At 50.1% G+C, this 14,182-nt stretch overlaps 1 protein-coding gene across 4 annotated transcripts in view; it reads left to right on the top strand.

Moving 5' to 3' along the window:
- The first annotated feature begins 4,336 nt into the window (after positions 1-4,336).
- Positions 4,337-14,182, top strand: part of ELOF1 (elongation factor 1) — a 32,761-nt gene continuing 22,915 nt past the window's right edge. The window contains exons 1-2 of one of the 4 annotated variants that reach the window (XM_078684682.1): positions 4,337-4,439; positions 4,651-4,775. In XM_078684682.1, coding sequence (XP_078540808.1) covers positions 4,660-4,775 — 116 coding nt within the window. In that variant the 5' untranslated portion in view covers positions 4,337-4,439; positions 4,651-4,659. Of the gene's footprint in view, positions 4,481-4,650; positions 4,776-14,182 lie in introns of all 4 variants that reach the window. The other 3 variants (XM_078684694.1, XM_078684688.1, XM_078684700.1) reach the window with 3 other exon arrangements.

Genomic DNA, 14,182 nt, shown 5'->3' with positions numbered 1-14,182 from the left:
GCTGGCGGGAGGGTGCTGGCTCAGGGAAGCGGCGAGCTGGTCGGCTGTGATCTTGCTCCAGCTTCTGCGGGCGACCTGTTGCTGGTGGTGGTGGGTCTTCGTTCTTCTGAAGGTGAAGTGGACGCAGCTGTGGTCCGTCCAGTGGAGTCCTGTGGCGTGGCTGAAGGCGATGTCTTTGCTGGATGAGAAGACGGCGTCGATTGTGTGTCCGGCGAGGTGGGTGGGGGTGGTCACTAGTTGCTTGAGTCCGAGGTTGGCGAGGTTGTCGAGCAGGGTGGTGGTGTTGCGGTCGTTGTTGTTCTCCAGGTGGAAGTTGAGGTCCCCCAGGAGGATGTAGTCAGCGGAGGGGAGGGCATGCGGGCTGACGAAGTCGGCGATGTCCTCGCTGAATTGGGTGCGTGGTCCCGGGGGTCGGTAGATCAGGGTGCCTCTGAGGGTGGTCTTCGGGTCGGTGTGGATCTGGAAGTGTAGGTGTTCGGCGGTAGTCAGGATGTCGTCGGTGAAGGTCGTGATGCGGATGGTGTCCCTGTGGATGATGGCGATGCCTCCTCCTGTCTGGTTGGTGGTGCGGTCCCTCCGGGTGATCTTGTAGCCCTCTGGGATGGCGATGGCGATGTCGGGCGCTGAGGAGGCGTTCATCCAGGTCTCCGTGAGGAAGGCAACGTCTGGGGCTGTGGTGTCGAGGAGGTTCCAGAGTTCGATGGCGTGTCTGTGGACGGAGCGGGTGTTGAGCAGGATGCACTTGAGGTGGTTGCTGCTGGTGTTCGTCTTGGCGGGTGCTGGTGCGAGGCAGGTCCGGATGCAGATGAACTTGCAGGCGGTACAGCAGAAGGGTCCGTGGGTGCGTCTCGGGGTGGCTCGGTAGCATCCTGGGAATCGGCCGGTGTTGAGTGCGTTGAGAGTGGCGGCGTCGTACGTCCGGCGGGTGGGCTGGGAACTGCGGGGGCCAGGGGTCCTGGCACTGGGCGCGGGCCAGGCGCGGACGGGCGCAGACGGGCTTACCTTTGGCGCACCTTCGGCGCTCATTCGGTGCTCCCGCTGCGCGCGTCCGCTGCGCGGTCGCTGAGGGGGCGTCATAAGAAGGGATCCGTGAGGGCGGGTCAGCTGTGAGGCGGGGAGCGCGTTGTCCTATCAGCAGGCGGGGGGGCGGGGTCGCGGCAAAAACCGGCGCGAAAATCGAGTCGGGCGGCCCTGCGGCGGCTGGGGCGCCGGGCTGGAGTGGCGATCGAGGCGGGCGGCCCTGCGGCGGCTGGGGCGCCGGGCTGGAGTGGCGTCAGCAGGCAGCAGTCAGGCAGCAGGTAGGAGGCAGGCAGCAGGCGGGGAGCGTGGGGGCAACCAGGCCGAGGGCACAGTGGTCGCTGCAGAAAGGAGGTCGGGGTCCCCTTAAGAAGGGATCCGTGAGGGCGGGTCAGCTGTGAGGCGGGGAGCGCGTTGTCCTATCAGCAGGCGGGGGGCGGGGTCGCGGCAAAAACCGGCGCGAAAATCGAGTCGGGCGGCCCTGCGGCGGCTGGGGCGCCGGGCTGGAGTGGCGATCGAGGCGGGCGGCCCTGCGGCGGCTGGGGCGCCGGGCTGGAGTGGCGTCAGCAGGCAGCAGTCAGGCAGCAGGTAGGAGGCAGGCAGCAGGCGGGGAGCGTGGGGGCAACCAGGCCGAGGGCACAGTGGTCTAGGATGATTGAATATAATGCCTTTCATAGTAATGCTAAACTCTGTGTTGTCCAATGCTTGAAAGCATACAAGGAGTGTACTCGTTCCTTGAGACCGACTGGGGTTACGCAGCTTTTAATTGCAGTTCAGAAACCATTTAAACCGGTGTCCTCTGCCACCATTGCCAGATGGCTCAAGTTTGTCATGAAAGAGTCGGGTGTTGATGTTCAACTATTTGGGGCGCACTCTGTGAGGGGTGCTATGGCTTCTAAGTCATATTTGTTGGGAGCAAATATTCAGGATATTATGCATTGTGCTGATTGGTCGTCTGAGTCGACATTCAAACATTTCTACTATAAGCCGGTGGGAGATATTTCTTCTGTTGTATTTGATTCAGCGTTAAACTAGCATAATCTGAGGCCTCCGGTCCTGTAATAGAATCAAAAATTAGCTAGCATTCGCGCCAAGAATTTTCAATTCTATTAAGGACACGGAGGCGAGGATTATCCCACCCGGCTATGTCATGTTATGATCATGCTTACCCACCCGTTGTTATGATTGACTCTGTTTATACAGGCATTACGGGTTCTCTATCTTTGTTCTAGGTTCTGACAAGAAAAAGGAGTGACGTCTCTTCTATTGAAGATTGCAGTTGGAACGTTGTTCCCCACTATCTCACGTTGGAGATTTTCTGAAGTTGGAAGTGATTCCGGGTTATTCCACGTTGGAGTTTCGATAAGACTTTTATACTGAACTTATGTTGCATGTTCGTGCAAAGAAAGAGGAAGCTGGGACTGTTACCTGGGCTCTTGTAGGGCTAAGGAGGCGTGGCTTGGGCCAAGCATGATGGTTAATGTAGTTTAACTTTGATAAACTGTAGGTTTATTGGCTGCTGTGAGTTTACAGTAAATGAAAGAGAAGCATAATCCTCGCCTCCGTGTCCTTAATAGAATTGAAAATTCTTGGCGCGAATGCTAGCTAATTTTTGACTCTGGGGCTTATTTACAGGCCCCTTGCGTCGCCAGTGTGTCACATTAATATGGCAAAAAAATGACGTACCGGCAGCTGAAAGGGCTTCTATTTAAGCCCCTCCGCCTCGAAGTCTCACTGAATTGACTCTGTTTCTTATTTATTTATTTATTGCGTTCAGGCAGGCGCGCAGCGCCCATTGGTTTGAGGAATCAGACGCTTCTTCCCGGAACAGGACCTTATAACCCTGGTGCAATCGCTGGTCCTCTCCAGATTAGACTACTGCAATTCTCTTCTTACTGGCCTCCCCAAATCCCACTTGTCCCCACTTAAGTCTGTTTTCCACTCAGCAGCTCGCTTCATCTATGGGGCCAAAAGAAGCGATCATATCACTCCGATGTTATCCACCCTTCGCTGGCTCCCCTTCGAGGCTAGAGCTATCTACAAGACCGCCTGTATCACCCACAAAGCCTTGCACTCCTCCTCTCCTCGCTACCTGGTGAATAAACTGAAACTCTCTGGAGGCTCTAGACCCTCACGCAATGCGGGGAATCTTCTACTTGAACCTCCCACTTTCAAGAAGGAGAGAACAATGACCCAATCCTTTTCAGGCAGCGCAGTGAGAATCTGGAACTCACTCCCGCCTCAGCTCCGGACCACTGCCTCCTCCCAGGCTTTCAAAAGTGACCTCAAAGTTCTCCTCCTCCAGAGACACCTCCAAAAGTGATTTACGTCCTCTTGGTATTTGAGGAAGACTTCCCATTACTGATATTTTCCATGCCCATGGAAGTGCCTTCCCAGGGTATTCCTGGGGTTGGAGTGTCTGCCTCTTTGGAGTTTTTTCCATGTACATGTGTTTGGTGCCCTTGTGTAACATGCACACTCCACTTTGCCCTTGTAACACACGGTTTGCTACCTCACATGTTTTTATCTTTGATACTTGCACAAGTGCCACCTTGCCTACATAACGCTTGTTCGTGTGCCTGAGTGTCTAGCACCTTTTGCAGTATTACACCGCAAATGATACTTTGTTCTCTCTTGTAACTGCACACTTGTCACTTTTTTCTTCCTGTGCACTTTTTACTACCTCGTGTATTTTTGGCTGCTCACAACTTTCACTACCTCATGTATTCTGTTTGCTCACAACTGTCACTATTACCTTTACTACCTCATGTATTTTTGGTTGCTCACAATTTTTACTACCTCATGTATTCTGTTTGCTCACAATTGTATTATTATCGTTACTACCTCATGTATTTTTGGTTGCTCACAATTTTTAACACCTCATGTATATTGTTTGATCACAAATGTCACTATTACTTTATGTAACGTAACGTATGCTTTTGTAATGTTTCTCATTATGTTCCATTTCTGTTCCTTTTGTGAAGCGCTCTGCACCTTCGGGTAAAGTCCGCGCTATATAAAAATGCATAAATAAAGAAATTGGTCTCAAAGGGCATCAGTCCCGCCCCCCTGTCGCGTGTCTGCCCGGGCTGAGACAGCTTCCCGGGCACACACACAGCCACACCAGAGGACTTCGAATCGTCGACTACCTTTCTTCCTCTCCTTGCATTGGCCCGCAGCCAATCACGTGTTAGTTAAGCGACCCACTTACAGAGCATTCTGAAATACTCTATCTACTCTGCTTCCCCTCAGCCAATCGGAGCTCAGAGACTAACCCAATCAGCGACCTGCCTTTCGGCCAATTGGAGAACTCGGCGAACAGTACGCGTGGTCTTTGGCTGTTTCCGGTTCCTGTCTCGCGCCGTGCGTAACGGAACGTGGACTTGTTGTCTTTGGAGACCTGGTGGCGGAGAAAATAACACGTGAGGCCTAGAGGTTGCGGGTCGTCGTGAAGCGAGAGAAAGTATTTTGATTTGAGACATGGGGTGATGCGTTTGAGAGTGTGTGGAGAAACTGAGGCAGTAAAGCTTAAACGTGTTTTGAGGAAGGTTGCCTGAGAAGGGAGTGTTGAGTTGGTGTGCCAAATGTTGGGTGGGCGTGGCCTGTTTGATTTATTTCAGGTTTTTTTCTCAGTAGGTAAAGATGGGTCGCCGTAAATCAAAACGAAAGCCCCCTCCCAAGAAGAAGATGACAGGGAATTTGGATACTCAGTTTACCTGTCCCTTCTGTAACCACGAGAAGTCGTGCGACGTAAAAATGTAAGAAGGTGGGAGTTCTTTTAAATGTAACCGGCCAGTGAATGTTTCATGTTCAATCGCTGACTGCAGCCTATAGGGACTTGTTCACAGAGGGGCAATGAGGAGCGTCTCCAAGAAAAGCTCTCAACATTTGACCCCCTCCCCCATTCTATGTAGATTTGACTTGTGTTTGTAGGGGGGGGGCGAAAATGCATGTGCCTTTTGATGTTTTCAAATGTTTCTGTGCAAACATCACAAATACACGTAATTTCCCATGTGTGAATTGTTTCGTCTAGCAGTGTAAGGTCGTCAACAGCATGTTAATGCCTACGGTTTCAAAAGTTTGAATGCAATGCAAATGTGGAGTCTGTGCTGCGAGCTGCCCTCTACGGTTACATTCTAGGCTTTCTACTTTCGACAAGAAGATAGTACCTGCTAATTTTATTTCTTTAAGAAAGATATATTCTTATTATGGATAGTTGTCAGTGTATACAGTCTGGGCCTAGGTTCAAGGGTGCAGTCCTTGCTGTGTAACGTTCCATCCATAGCTTTTGTACGTAGCGGCCCGTTTTCTTGTTTGTTGTAATGGTGCATATGCTACACAGAAGGATATAGTGATAAAACCAGTGGGGCCTTACGGTAGTACTTTTGCATGCTGGGATATGTGGTTTTAATGTGCACATTAAAATAAGTAAGTGTGCAAGTCGCATGCAATGCCGTTTGTGACCCATGGGGCTTGTTGGCAGCCATGCATGTATCATTTTCTACCCCAATGCTAACAGTTTGTCGAAATATTCTGGTGTCTTAAGTCAAAAATGTAGGCTTCTACTAACCTAAAATGCTCATGGATTTAGTTACCAAAGCAACTTGAGCACACTCCACAACCATGTGACCAGTCGACTCTGACATCAAGGACGTAACGCTCCGGTTCTGTGCTTCAATTTCGCAACCTATCGCGTTGTGGTAGCTTTAGTTTTAAGTCTCAAGAAAGGCAACCGTTTTAGCACCGAATTGCAAGTGTTTGTGAAAGGAAAGGTCGGGCTTGGAATATGGCGACAATGGTCTTTTTAGTAATTTTATAATTTAAGCGTTAAAGTTTTTGGCAAGAGGGAAGAACTTGAATGCGTTAAGTCAAATATGAACACATCGCAAAGAACCACATTCTCATTGTAAAAACCATAAAAGTACAGTGATTTTATTTGCATACTGCTGTCACTCAACAAGTCTATATCGCCTCACTACTTCCTCTACACACCCATGTATCTCTAAACTATTGTATCTCTATAGTCTCAGCAACTTCACTGCCCTATTTCTTTAGTCAGGATACCTTCAGTTTCGCCACCATTTATGTATCCTATAACTCCAATTTCTCTACAGAAAGCTTCCCTCACCGAGTACCTTGTGAGCTACTGTAGCGACCTGTGAGTAGTGTGTGCAGCCTAGTCACAGAGGCTTTGCTTTGTGGAATCGGTGTATGTATACCAACAATGTGACGCACGTGTTTGAGATGAAAATGGGTGTATTTTCAGAACTCGGCAGATATTTGTAGAAAATAGTTGGCTTTCCCAGTTATTTTAAGCTAATATTTGCAGATCAATCGGGCGATGCTGAGATTTATTACTAGTACTATTACCTTGGTACCAAGGACACTGCAACTATGGCTGTTGTGTATCACCATATAGAAGCCTTCGACATTGACTAAGCCTTTAAATTGTTTTTTTTGCTGACAACCTGCATAGTGAACTAAGGTGATCACTGCTCATAAGCTTGCACATGGTGGCCATAAATCTTGCCCTGATGCTGTTGCTATTACAACAGTAATAATAGCAGCTCAGGATGATTTTCTGTGAACCCAAGTTCTTAGTACCGAAAAGCTTGGAGACCCCTGCTCTATAGCCTCCATATTTTCTTTCCCATTCCCGAACAGACCCAGCATGTCGACACTATCTTATTTAGCCACAGTTTAGATGTCTCTTCACAACCAAATATGTCTACATACCCTGCATCACTTCACGGCCACATCTGTCTACAGCTCACATATCCAGTTAGTGAATAGGGGCACAGGGAGAATGTGATGTGACCATGGTTGGATAGTTTTCTGAAGTAGAATTAGCAGAACTATATGCTCCTAATGCTAACTCCCATATTATATTTTGGTGTTCAGACCATGTGAGTAACAGCTGCCGGGCCCACTAATATTACTTGCAGTTTTATTTAACGGCTTCCTTGCAGCTTTCAGATTACCTACAAATACTCTGTCATGTGAAAGAAGGAAACCCAGGGATATATTTGAATTTGTTTAGGTCTCGCCTGTCAATGCGCTTGCAAGAATATAGGGACTTATCCAGAGCTTAACCAAACTGGCGATTTTATGCAGTGCCCGTGAAAAGCAAGCGCATTGACATAAAAAGTGCGCGCACATCAAAGCCATCTGCCTCCCTCCCACAGGCATCCCCCAGCACGCGCTCTGCCTCGGGCATTTCTCCTCCCCTAATTATTCACGGCCGGCTGTACTTTCACTTTCACGGCCGCGTCTCTCGTTTCTGCCGCACTGCGCCAATGCTTGTTTTATTTACTGCCGTGCAAACGGTGTTTCTTAACTTCTTTCTAAACCCCTCTCGTTCTGTCACCGGCCGGCCGTACTTTCACTTTCACGGCCGCCAGGCTGTGTCTCTCGTTTCTGCCGCGCTTCGCCAATGCTTGTTTTATTTACTGCTGTGCAAAATGGTGTTTCTTAACTTCTTTGTAAACCCCTCTCGTTCTGTCACCGCTTTCCTCCTTCTCTCTGGTTCAGCATGCCCACCCCGTGTCCTTTATTTGTAGATCATCCTATTTGCCCATGTGTTAGCATCTCACCCCTCCATCTCAGCTTGATACCGCTATTCACGTCCCACTCTATTTTTCACCCCACATCTTCATCCCTCTCAGAGGTTGTAAACTCTACTCCTTTCTCAGCCTGGCATGCTCTAATTGCCGTTTCTCAGGGCCATCCGCACTCCCAGCATGTAATCTCTCCCAAGCTCTCAGCCCGTCACACCTTGTTATTTTTATGGACGCATTTACGGCTAAGACTGATTTTGCTCAGGTGAAATGCTTAGGGCTGTTTTCATTTCCTAGTACGGCGGTACTTTGCCAGCAGTAGATTTAATGCATTCATTTACTCAGTGCCATCTTTCGTGCTTCTAGGAGTCTTTTTTTTTTTAAATTTTTTTTTTTTTAAATAATTAGAAGGTAGACACAAACTCGTACAGTAAACTCTACCCCTTTCTCAGCCTGGCATGCTCTAATTGCCATTTCTCAGGGCCATCCGCACTCCCAGCATGTAATCTCTCCCAAGCTCTCAGCCCGTCGCACCTTGTTATTTTTATGGACGCATTTACGGCTAAGACTGATTTTGCTCGGGTGAAATGCTTAGGGCTGTTTTCATTTCCTAGTACGGCGGTACTTTGCCAGCAGTAGATTTAATGCATTCATTTACTCAGTGCCATCTATAGTGCTTCTAGGAGTCTTTTTTTTTTTTTTTTTATTTTATTTTTTTTAAATTATTAGAAGGTAGACACAAACTTGTACAGTATGTGTTAAGGAGATGTTGTAGGGCAGGTAGGTAAATGTCTCACTTGCCCTTACTGCAAATCATGACAGCTTGAAAGGTAGAACGCTGTGAATCTGTGTAATTTTTTTGCCACTAACAGTATCCGTGCAAACATGCTTTCAAAATGGTATTTTTAAACAGTGCTTCCGGGTTTGTTGGAAGAAGTACAGTGGACATGAATCAAAGGGGGATGTTTAATTGTTATGTAGGTTTAGTGGTGTGTTAGTTGGTTTGGTGTGAGGACGCTCTAATAATTCTTTGGTGTAGGTATGATCACCTGCTGTGACTCAAGCTGTGCCATGGCCCCATCTTTCTTTGTTTTAACAAACAGAAACTTTCAACATCTTTATTTCTGTGAGGCACGTAAGTTAGTGAGAAAATGACACGTTGAAACTGTTTACACTAAAGATGCTAGCACAGTACATTAATGTGCACCTACACAAACTGTCTTTAAAGTACACATGTCTTCAAAAGTGCCACGTCTCGTAGTTTGCAAGTATTTCTACTTACACGCCGAATATCCACCCTACTGTGTACCGCTGTCCCTGTCTGGGGATGCCAGAGGCTGGTTGCCATGCCGACGTTTTAGTTATTGCTATTATAAATTACAAAAACTTTTATTTCAGTCTTTAATTTGAAAAAATTAAAATCCATTTGTATTTGGTAAATGAATACATCTAAGTCACGTACATACAAAACATGTTGCATTACAAATGCTATAGGTGTCGCATTTAAAAAAGTATAAAGTATTGGCATTGTAAATCACAAAGCTATTACTTTTGCAATTTTAAAGACCCACACATTAAAAATAAATTGTCAATTACAAAACCAATAGCTCCAACTTTTCTATTGCGAGACCTATTGCATTTCCAATGCTTGTTTTAAAAGCGTACCGTTTGGCCAATTGAAGAGGTAGGGATTTAAAAAAAACATGTGTGCAGGTTCCACAGATTCGGACTAACCCGCTATACCACAACTCGGTGGCAGGATTATGGGCAACCCTTTCCCAGAATAACACCCTCAAAATGCTCTCCATGCCTCCTTTACCAAGCAAACATCTAGTAATGTGCCCATCAGTGTGATAATGGAAACTCAATCTACATTCAGTCTCCTACTTAAGCTCCAGAGCATTTCTAATTAGCTTCAGCACTCCTTCGCAAATTATGTTTAAATTAAGAAGCGTTTTCCCTAAAATGTTTTGTTGGGACGATTTCCAGGGCTTTAGGGTATTCAGACTGTCTGGTTGCTAATGACTTCTTGTGGATATTCTGAAATTTGACCTAGGAATGCATTTTGCCCAATGCTTACTATTGGCTTTGTGGTTTGTAACTCACATTTGTTTGCTTTCTATTTGCTGTCTTTTTTTTAGGCTTGTAACACTTTGGCTGCGCCTCCCGTTTTGCGGTAGTGCGGCACTTCCGCAAAACGGGTGGGGCCGCGTCGGCCATTGGCCGACGGCAGCTCCAACGAGTTAGTGCTGCCGTCGGCCAATGGCCGACGGCAGCATGGATGGGGTTAAAGACAAACGAAAAACATAATTTTCATCCTTACCATTTGTAGAAGGAAAAATCACTGATATACCTGGCATCTTTTTTGCATGGTTTCCCCAGTCGTTTTGCCTCTGACCTCCTGATTTGACTGTGTGCTGCATATTTTTAGGTCTCGGCAACGAGAACTATTGTCACTGAGTAAGCTCGCAAGGGAGTACAGAGCGGTGCACGAGCCGACCAGGGTCTGTGGACGCGCACACACCCAGGCAGGCAGGCACGCGAAAGACACACATAGACAGACAGACAGACACACGCACACACACGCACGCACACACACACACACACCCTCCCTCTCTGCCCACTCCCTCTCTGCCGCCCCCCTCTACCCCCACTCACCGGGCTCTTTCCCGCCGCAGCGGGTCAGTCATGGCAGCAGGCAGACGGTGTCTTCTCCGGCGATCTTCAGCTGATGTGCACGCCCACGCTGCGTCTCGTGCGCGCCCACCACGCTGTTTCGCGCCCGTTGATCCTCAGCTTGTGATTACTACTCCTTCTAACCCGGATTCTAAATTACTATTTCTTGGTTCTCTAACTCCACTCTGTTGATTCGTAACAAACTGATATTCAGCACATTTCACAGTCTCGCTTTTGCTTCTCATAAATACAATAAGATTATTTTAAGCAATGTCTACCCTTCTTTTGGTTCTGTGCCTATTATGCTTCGGACTATAGAGTTTTAGAAAGTGTGGTGGAAGATTCCATGATATCAGTGGTGTGCACAGGGCAGAGTGAGTGTGCAGAGTAGTGAGTGCAGAGTAGTGAGTGCAGAGTAGTGAGTGCAGAGTAGTGAGTAGTGAGTGCAGAGTAGTGAGTAGTGAGTGCAGAGTAGTGAGTGCAGAGTAGTGAGTGCAGAGTAGTGAGTGCAGAGTAGTGAGTGCAGAGTAGTGAGTAGTGAGTGCAGAGTAGTGAGTAGTGAGTGCAGAGTAGTGAGTAGTGAGTGCAGAGTAGTGAGTGCAGAGTAGTGAGTGCAGAGTAGTGAGTGCAGAGTAGTGAGTGCAGAGTAGTGAGTGCAGAGTGCAGAGTAGTGAGTGCAGAGTGCAGAGTGCAGAGTGCAGAGTGCAGAGTGCAGAGTGCAGAGTGCAGAGTGCAGAGTGCAGAGTGCAGAGTGCAGAGTGCAGAGTAGTGAGTGCAGAGTAGTGAGTGCAGAGTAGTGAGTGCAGAGTAGTGAGTGCAGAGTAGTGAGTGCAGAGTAGTGAGTGCAGAGTAGTGAGTGCAGAGTAGTGAGTGCAGAGTAGTGAGTGCAGAGTAGTGAGTGCAGAGTAGTGAGTGCAGAGTAGTGAGTGCAGAGTAGTGAGTGCAGAGTAGTGAGTGCAGAGTAGTGAGTGCAGAGTAGTGAGTGCAGAGTAGTGAGTGCAGAGTAGTGAGTGCAGAGTAGAGCAGGTATGTGGAGTGCAGTGCAGGTATGTGGAGTGCAGTGCAGGTATGTGGAGTGCAGTGCAGGTATGTGGAGTGCAGTGCAGGTATGTGGAGTGCAGTGCAGGTATGTGGAGTGCAGTGCAGGTATGTGGAGTGCAGTGCAGGTATGTGGAGTGCAGTGCAGGTATGTGGAGTGCAGTGCAGGTATGTGGAGTGCAGTGCAGGTATGTGGAGTGCAGTGCAGGTATGTGGAGTGCAGTGCAGGTATGTGGAGTGCAGTGCAGGTATGTGGAGTGCAGTGCAGGTATGTGGAGTGCAGTGCAGTGCAGGTATGTGGAGTGCAGTGCAGTGCAGGTATGTGGAGTGCAGTGCAGGTATGTGGAGTGCAGTGCAGGTATGTGGAGTGCAGTGCAGGTATGTGGAGTGCAGTGCAGGTATGTGGAGTGCAGTGCAGGTATGTGGAGTGCAGTGCAGGTATGTGGAGTGCAGTGCAGGTATGTGGAGTGCAGTGCAGGTATGTGGAGTGCAGTGCAGGTATGTGGAGTGCAGTGCAGGTATGTGGAGTGCAGTGCAGGTATGTGGAGTGCAGTGCAGTGCAGGTATGTGGAGTGCAGTGCAGGTGAGTCCAGTGCAGTGCAGGTGAGTCCAGTGCAGTGCAGGTGAGTCCAGTGCAGTGCAGGTGAGTGCAGTGCAGGTGAGTCCAGTGCAGTGCAGGTGAGTGCAGTGCAGGTGAGTCCAGTGCAGTGCAGGTGAGTGCAGTGCAGGTGAGTCCAGTGCAGTGCAGGTGAGTCCAGTGCAGTGCAGGTGAGTGCAGTGCAGGTGAGTCCAGTGCAGGTGAGTGCAGTGCAGGTGAGTCCAGTGCAGTGCAGGTGAGTCCAGTGCAGGTGAGTCCAGTGCAGGTGAGTCCAGTGCAGTGCAGGTGAGTGCAGTGCAGGTGAGTCCAGTGCAGTGCAGGTGAGTCCAGTGCAGTGCAGGTGAGTGCAGTGCAGGTGAGTGCAGTGCAGTGCAGGTGAGTGCAGTGCAGGTGAGTGCAGTGCAGTGCAGGTGAGTGCAGTGCAGGTGAGTGCAGTGCAGTGCAGGTGAGTGCAGTGCAGGTGAGTGCAGTGCAGGTGAGTGCAGTGCAGGTGAGTGCAGTGCAGGTGAGTGCAGTGCAGGTGAGTGCAGTGCAGGTGAGTGCAGTGCAGGTGAGTGCAGTGCAGGTGAGTGCAGTGCAGTGCAGGTGAGTGCAGTGCAGGTGAGTGCAGTGCAGTGCAGGTGTGTGCAGTGCAGGTGTGTGCAGTGCAGTGCAGGTGAGTGCAGTGCAGTGCAGGTGAGTGCAGTGCAGGTGAGTGCAGTGCAGGTGAGTGCAGTGCAGGTGAGTGCAGTGCAGGTGAGTGCAGTGCAGGTGAGTGCAGTGCAGGTGAGTGCAGTGCAGGTGAGTGCAGTGCAGTGCAGGTGAGTGCAGTGCAGTGCAGGTGAGTGCAGTGCAGGTGAGTGCAGTGCAGTGCAGGTGAGTGCAGTGCAGTGCAGGTGAGTGCAGTGCAGGTGAGTCCAGTGCAGTGCAGGTGAGTCCAGTGCAGGTGAGTCCAGTGCAGTGCAGGTGAGTCCAGTGCAGTGCAGGTGAGTGCAGTGCAGTGCAGGTGAGTCCAGTGCAGTGCAGGTGAGTGCAGTGCAGGTGAGTCCAGTGCAGTGCAGGTGAGTGCAGTGCAGGTGAGTGCAGTGCAGGTGAGTGCAGTGCAGGTGAGTGCAGTGCAGGTGAGTGCAGTGCAGGTGAGTGCAGTGCAGGTGAGTGCAGTGCAGTGCAGGTGAGTGCAGTGCAGGTGAGTGCAGTGCAGGTGAGTGCAGTGCAGGTGAGTCCAGTGCAGTGCAGGTGAGTCCAGTGCAGGTGAGTCCAGTGCAGTGCAGGTGAGTCCAGTGCAGGTGAGTCCAGTGCAGTGCAGGTGAGTCCAGTGCAGTGCAGGTGAGTGCAGTGCAGGTGAGTGCAGTGCAGGTGAGTGCAGTGCAGGTGAGTGCAGTGCAGGTGAGTGCAGTGCAGTGCAGGTGAGTGCAGTGCAGGTGAGTGCAGTGCAGGTGAGTGCAGTGCAGGTGAGTGCAGTGCAGTGCAGTGCAGGTGAGTCCAGTGCAGGTGAGTCCAGTGCAGTGCAGGTGAGTGCAGTGCAGGTGAGTGCAGTGCAGGTGAGTGCAGTGCAGGTGAGTGCAGTGCAGGTGAGTGCAGTGCAGGTGAGTGCAGTGCAGGTGAGTGCAGTGCAGGTGAGTCCAGTGCAGTGCAGGTGAGTGCAGTGCAGGTGAGTGCAGTGCAGGTGAGTGCAGTGCAGGTGAGTGCAGTGCAGGTGAGTGCAGTGCAGGTGAGTGCAGTGCAGGTGAGTGCAGTGCAGGTGAGTGCAGTGCAGGTGAGTGCAGTGCAGGTGAGTGCAGTGCAGGTGAGTGCAGTGCAGGTGAGTGCAGTGCAGTGCAGGTGAGTGCAGTGCAGTGCAGGTGAGTGCAGTGCAGGTGAGTGCAGTGCAGTGCAGGTGAGTCCAGTGCAGGTGAGTGCAGTGCAGTGCAGGTGAGTCCAGTGCAGGTGAGTGCAGTGCAGGTGAGTGCAGGTGAGTGCAGTGCAGGTGAGTGCAGTGCAGGTGAGTGCAGTGCAGTGCAGGTGAGTGCAGTGCAGGTGAGTGCAGTGCAGGTGAGTGCAGTGCAGGTGAGTGCAGTGCAGGTGAGTGCAGTGCAGGTGAGTGCAGTGCAGGTGAGTGCAGTGCAGGTGTGTGCAGTGCAGGTGAGTGCAGAGCAGTGCAGGTGAGTGCAGAGCAGGTGAGTGCAGAGCAGTGCAGGTGAGTGCAGAGCAGGTGAGTGCAGAGCAGGTGAGTGCAGTGCAGGTGAGTGCAGTGCAGTGCAGGTGAGTGCAGTATAGGTGAGTGCAGTGCAGGTGAGTGCAGTGGAGTGCAGGTGAGTGCAGTGCAGTGCAGGTGAGT

The sequence above is a fragment of the Lissotriton helveticus genome, chromosome 1_1, assembly GCF_964261635.1.
Source record: "Lissotriton helveticus chromosome 1_1, aLisHel1.1, whole genome shotgun sequence".
Classification (NCBI taxonomy): domain Eukaryota; kingdom Metazoa; phylum Chordata; class Amphibia; order Caudata; family Salamandridae; genus Lissotriton; species Lissotriton helveticus.
The sequence above is the reverse complement of the archived record's forward strand: the minus strand, read 5'-3'. Positions and strand labels throughout refer to the sequence as shown.